This window comes from Convolutriloba macropyga, chromosome 4, assembly GCF_964194025.1.
Source record: "Convolutriloba macropyga chromosome 4, txConMacr16.3, whole genome shotgun sequence".
Taxonomy (NCBI): Eukaryota; Metazoa; Xenacoelomorpha; order Acoela; family Convolutidae; genus Convolutriloba; species Convolutriloba macropyga.
The window spans coordinates 34,525,852-34,532,670 of NC_134471.1; the positions used below are offsets into that span (position 1 = coordinate 34,525,852).

A 6,819-nucleotide genomic window follows, 5' to 3' on the forward strand; every position below is an offset into this window, starting at 1 on the left:
ACTTTTTTACAATAGTGTTAAGTTGTTCCAAGCAATAAAACAAGCTTGTAAATCGCTGCAATTTATCATCATTTTACCTTTCAATTAAGCTATGGTGTCACATATTTTTGTTAATTAAGTAGCATCTTCATCTACGTAATTAACGCATGCAGTCATTCAGCCATTTTAAGACATGCACTTGAATGGTCGGCGAACGAGCGTGTGAACAGGAAAGATCAAAGTCAGGTGATCGTTAATCAATCACTTCAATTACATTAAAGCCGACATCTTTGATTGGAAACGACTTGATTTAAGTATAAAACACGTGTAAATAGAAGTTTATTACACATCTTAAGGCTTTTAATTAACTATTAAAATTATAATTGCGGTAAACTTGAAAAGGTACGAAAATACTACAGCATTAAAGTACTGCTATTACACTGGTCATAACAAGAATATAAGTAATAATTTGATTATGATATTTAATTAAAACTAATAAAAACTTTAAATGCTCGACGGAATAATAAGCATGCCAAAATTTAGTTCTCTATTTCTGAAATCCTGATGTGAGAATTTTTTGAAAGTTTCTGGGGCCATAATTTTCTAGTCGTTTTGTACTACGCATTGGATCAATTTTTGAAGTTTTTCGGTCAAGATATGGGGCGGTTTAACCGAACTGAGTTCAACTGCATTTGGGTTTGTGATTACCGGTGGTTTTTGCCCGTCTGAGGAGCTGACTAAACTGGGTTCATTTTTCGGAATGCTCACACTTAGCGCCGAATCAATACTTCGAATCGTAGGCGAAACCACAAGTTGGCTAGGCGCACAAGTTACCAAAGGATTGGTCGGAATTTTGGCCGGAAATGTTGCCATATTTGGAATAGGTTGCCCTTGCTGGCCTACTAAACTCGAAGTTAACTTTAAAAGTTCGTGTGGTAATTGGTTACTTGTTGGCAATAGAGGGTTCGCTCCTGGAAAAGCCGGAAATGTTCGAGCGGCCGATGTTGGCATGGGAATCGGAATTGGGTTCCCGTTCGCTAGGACGTTTGAAAAAGGTAGCCCAACTGGGTTTTCAAGTGGGTTCAGCCCTGCTGTTAATTGTGCCGTATTGTTGTATATCAAAGCCGCGGCTGGTGAGCCTGGCAAAGCGAGGAACGGCGGGGGTTCGAGTCCCGGTGTGGCACCTGGGGGGAATAATCCAGCTGAGTTTCTGAATAAAGAGGCGGCTGCTGCTTGTTGTTGAATTAGAGGCCCATAAAGGGCAGCCAATTGAAGATTTTCAGCATCGATTTGTTGTCGCTTGTGTTTCATTCTTCGGTTTTGGAACCACGTTTTGATCTAAAATACAGAAGAAACTTGAAAACATCGGCACGAGATTTTTTTCTCATAAAAACTTGTCCAAATTCCAAATTGCTAATATTTGGATAGCAATAACAATTCTGAAAAAGTTTCCTAGAAACACTGCTAACGGACAAGATATTTAAAATGCTATTATTTTCAGCATCGTATCATCGAAAACGGCTACAAATAATCTTTTTTACCAAATGCTAACAACGAACTATTTACAAAATCGCCCAGCAAAATTAGCAACAAATTGTTCCGATTGTTTTGGTCAAACCTTAACTAAGTTCCAGAAAGAAAGAGAATTAAAGCAAGAAACAATTCAAGAAAATAAGAAAATTTAAGAATACAGAATCCGAAATTTAGAAGTCAGAATTTAAGAAGTTGGTAGAACACTACGAAAAAAATATTCTTTTACCTGCGTGTCTGTCAATTTCAGTGACATTGCAAACTCTCCCCTCTCACTGGCCGAGAGATACTTTTGAGACCTGAACCTCTTTTCCAACTCGTATATCTGGTGAGGTGTGAACGCAGTTCGGTTTTTCTTCCGACTCGAATCGTCGTCCATGTCACCTGCAGACTCGGCTCCGTCTTCGTCGTTACATTCATCGCGTTGCTTGTCTGACGTCATAATGATGTCATTGTCGGCTGGTGAGTACGAGATGCCACGAGTTGGAGTCGTGGATTTGCTGTTTGGCACTGGTGAGATTGTCGAGTACTTTTCAGAGCAGTGGGAACTAGGCGAAGTGAAAGTTGAGTTTTCGGTGCTCATTTTATGCATAGTGTTCAAGTTGTTGTTATTGTTGTTGTTTACATTTTGGTCAGTTGAGGATGGAATTTTGGGAGTTGTAGCTATTGATGATACTGCGGAGTGAACATATGAGCTGGGCGATGATTCCACGGTATGATTCACTGAAAAAAATATAATTCATCGCCGGTTTAACTTCATTAAAACTTTACGTCACGATAGAATTGTGACAGTTCTCATTTTCGAAAGAAATTAAAAAAGCAAGTTTGTCTCCATCGAAAAAAAATTTTTTTTGATGCATTAAAACCCGACGAACTAACAAAAAACAATATTTATTTGAAAATTTTTTAATGAAAATGGAGGAAGAACCTTGAAGAAATTACGAGAATTATTTCAATTTACCTGCAACTGAGGATTGGCCGCTCACAAAATTGCTTTGGCTGATTTCAATTTCCGGAGCGATTTGACTTCCTTGAGCTAGAGAAGCTTGCATCGTATCTCCATCCGATTGGACAAGTGAAGTTTCTGCACTGGCTTCAACTGAGCCAGAAATATTGGATGCTTGTTTACTTGTTGCGGATAAAATATTATCCATCAGAAATGCGGGGGATGATTTGGGTTTTTGATTCTGGCTTGATGGGCGGTTATGACTTTGGGTTTGAAGTTGATGGTGTTGGTTGTTGACAACTGTGGAGGAATTGAGATCTTGACCGGTCAATTGGAAATTTTGATTCTTCTCAATAGGCGAGCTTGTTGCTTGTATCATTATTGTTTATTTATTTGTTAAACTATTGTAAAAGTGTAGTTGGATAATAAAGAGAAAGAGTAAAAAGAGATGAACGAATACAAGTTTAAGTCGGCAATTGAATTGAAAAAGTGACTTTTTAAGTGAAGCTTTTATTAGTCTTTGAGAATTAACTTGCAAAACGCCTCTCGAAACGCGCTCTCAATTTTTCACCGCTTTTGCGATAACGAGCAATGATAACTTTATGGTAATAATATCCAAACGATAGTTGTGTAAAAGAAGCGCTTGAAACAGCTGTTAATATTAGAATGAAAGTTGAGAGATGGATGCTAAAAAAGAAGATTTATTTGATTAAATTGTAAAAGAGCGCAGGTTGAAAGCTTAATTGTAATTGGCCCAGTCAAGTGAATTGCCACTGGCTAATTTAACTACTACTATTAGCCTGATTGCTTTCTTGTACTCTTGCTACTTTTTACAAATGATCTAACGATACAAAGTCGGCGCTACTTCTACTACCTGTGTTACTACTACTACTACTACTACTACTACTATTATTATTACTAGAAGCGCTGTTCTGCTTTGTTAACAGCGGTGGCGGCAGAAAAGGAGCAAGAGTAATTTATCAATTTATAATAACTAATAAAAAGATAGATTCAGTTGAAACAATAAAACAAATCAGAGCGTAAGAATAGCGAGAGATACTTCTGAAACTACTTTATGGTGAAGCGACCAGTCAACCAATCAAATTCCTCTAATATTACTCGATGAATTATGATAAATATCTATTGGTTAACAACTACTACAGCTCACCTCTTGTAAGCCGCACAGAATTATTATGCTCAGTTCCCCTCAACCTGTACAATTAGGACGAACGCACTTCTGTCCGAAAATAAATTATCCTCCCTTTTTCCACACTTTTCCCAATTTCATCCCATTTAAATCGCCCCACAGTAACCAGTGATTTATATGTATGCGTTGCACGAGCTTAGTACGTTTCGAAACCCCCCCCCCCCCACCAATTTTCCAATTTTTGGTAGCTTTTAGAGGGGTGGGGGGGGGGGGGTACTATTTCAGAAAAACTCCAGTTGAGAGAATCTTACATATTTACTTTAATTTTTTACGTTTCAACATTTTACTTATAAATTGCTTGATGATGTTTCTTGTTCCACTACTAAAATCGGTTTTCGCCAAGTCACTTACCTCAAATTTTGAAAAGTTCGATTTTCAGCAACCAAAGTTTCAGCAACCAAGTCATTACTATTCTATCCTATTACTATCTATTACTATTACTATCGTATTAATCACCTTCACTAGCTGTACAATTTCAAACTGTTTAATGATACTCCCCTTCTTTTCCCCCGATAGCTAAGGAAAAAAATAGCCGGCGCAAGCTAAACAACATTTCCATCAAAATATACGGTCAAAGTTTATCAGAGGAAAAACATCACATATCCCCTACGGGGGTGGGGAGGGGGTAGAAATTTATTTGCACCCTCAAGGCTTGCTGACCTTGGAGGTGAAAAGGAGGGCTCGAACGGCGGAATATAGCAAAGAGATCAAAGATCCAAACTTGAAAAATAATAGTGGTTAACTTTCAAACATTTCAGTAGTGGTTTTAATTTACTCTTTGGTTTTCGATTTGGTTGTACTTGGCTTGAATTCGGCTGACTGGATGCTAATTCGTTGGCTCTTTCAAGCGATGTTTTAATGATATTTGGAAAGGCCCTCTGGGCAAAGGTTGTTTTGTTTTCAAGTTTTCGACCGCAGCTGCGCCGCTCAGCCAGTGATGTACGTGCTTAAGCGTTGCTCACTTTTTTAAATAGTTTCTTTTATCCAACCATAATTGTAATCATCGAGCGAATTTTAAAAGTAACTCAACTGTTCAGATCAGCGGAGTCGCTTATTAATAATCAGTAGCTATTAGACTGTTGAAGACGTTTTGTAACTTTTCACGAGAGGCTTCTTCAATGAATAGTGGTGCAATTACGCTTTTGTTTAGCTTGGTCGAGATCTGTAGTTAAAAACAGCCTGGGGCTATTCACGAAACCTGAATGGCTTTAACTAGATAATTTGAAAGTTTAAGTGGCCAATAAAATTGGAGCCAGTAGATACTTAAGAGCCAATGAAAGCTGCAGCTTAAGCTTCATAAAGTATGTTTTTACAGAAGAATTTTGTCTCTACAAAGTATACAATGTTTTTTATTACTCGTGTTATATCAATTATATTCAATCGAAAAACTCTTGAAACGTTCTCACGTTTAATATCGACTCTCGCGCCAACGTTAAATCATCTAATTAATTACCAAACATCAAAAAATACAACAGAAACAGCAAAACAATTCAATAACACAACTACTAAACTACATTTTTAACGAGCCTTTTAACTCATAACTATCATATCATGGCCGCTATACATACTCACATACGCACGACACACGCACACTCACACGCACGCGGCGGTCACCGCCATTAGAGAGAGAGAGATAGAACAAAGTTTCCTCAGTTATAATTTATAACTATTCATAACTAGTTTAGTTATAAAAGGAGCTCCACGGTAAAGAAAGGATTGGGGGTACTTTGAAAATTATGTACTAACAAATATTGTTTACAAATCAAGTCTCAATTGAGCTAAAGTGACAACACGGAGGCATATTTTTGATGTTTCCAAATTATTACAAGTTTAGCATAAGTTATTACAAGTTATGATCTTCTCTTTTGGATCTTTACCAAACTATCGCTAATGAGTCTCCCTTTCAAGTCTGTCATAAGAAGTCCTTCCATTGGGCACAGCGCCCCTGTCAAATTTTCCACTCTTAAAGCAGAAATCCCACACGGCCTAACTCAACTTTACTTTGACTTAAACGATGTAAATGATCAACTGTAAATGATATACAACTTTGAACTTAGAGCTTCCTCTTTAGAACTTAAAAGAGACAAATGGGTACAAATGTTGTGGTTCTCATCATAGTGCTCTCGTTGGTGTATTAACACATTGACGCATTGTTGGTGTATTGGTGTATCACACTATACCGTATTGAATCACTGTGAATGTTTAAGTGCAGTGATTTGGTACGCATAAGAAAAATATAATTATTAAACTGTATTTCAACAACAGCAAAACAAACAAAATCTATAAACAATCGTTCCAAGTTTCCGCAGTTTATTCAAATCTTTTTAAACATCCATGCTTTGATTTTTGTGGACCAGTTCATAATTTCAAAATATGTGTCTGTGTCCTGTCAAAAATTGTCTCAAATATCCAAAAGGCTTTGAGCAAATGTCCTGTTTGCGTCTACGTCATGATTATTTTCACGTGTTTCAGTAGCAACAGGCAAGATTGACCAAGTGGTGACCAAAACCATGTTCCTGGCGAGAAAAAGCTTCACGATTTCTGCAGTTTCCACTCGAAGTATGTTTGCGATTTAGAATTTTCGACCTAAAACAGAAGCACTAAGTATTTAAAAAAACTGATTTTAACTGAGATTCATGAACATTAGTAAAATCAGTTGCAAAAGCTATCACATTGTGTCAACTTGTCAACCGGAATGTGCGCCAGTTCATCAACCATCAGAATCTCTATAAAGCAAGAGTGAACATCATTTCTGATGCGATTTTATTTAGTTTTGTCCAATAATGGTGTTCACGTTTCAATTTCTAGTGAACACATTTAAAAAAAATAATATATTACAAAGCTTTATTTACAGGAAAAACTATTAAGACCACAAATTTTCCCGCATATTCTGCTTCAAAGATGAAACTAGATGATTGAAAACGCCATTTCTGCACAGTCGTTTTCAATTGTATGCTTTAGATAACGTCACTGATATAGACATTTTCGGCTTGAAGTAGATTCTGCTTAAGGAACGATCTCTGAAATGACAGGAACAAAGGGATTCAATATCAAGGCAAAAAGGACTCCCGACCGATCACAGGGCAATGAGAAGTATTGCTCAGTGGCAGATAAACATGACATTCACACTTGACAATTTCCATGTCCACATTAAGTA

The 6,819-nt window shown here is 37.1% G+C and overlaps 1 protein-coding gene across 1 annotated transcript; it reads right to left on the reverse strand.

Annotated features, from left to right (window-relative positions):
* Positions 1-311: 311 nt before the first annotated feature.
* Positions 312-3,515, reverse strand: LOC142338402 (uncharacterized). The gene is made up of 3 exons (XM_075388161.1): positions 2,471-3,515; positions 1,739-2,232; positions 312-1,317 (listed from the first exon to the last, which is right to left on the reverse strand). Exons 1-3 carry the CDS (start codon positions 2,832-2,834, stop codon positions 583-585), a joined length of 1,593 nt encoding a protein of 530 aa, XP_075244276.1. The 5' UTR covers positions 2,835-3,515; the 3' UTR covers positions 312-582.
* Between the last annotated feature and the right edge of the window lie 3,304 nt (positions 3,516-6,819).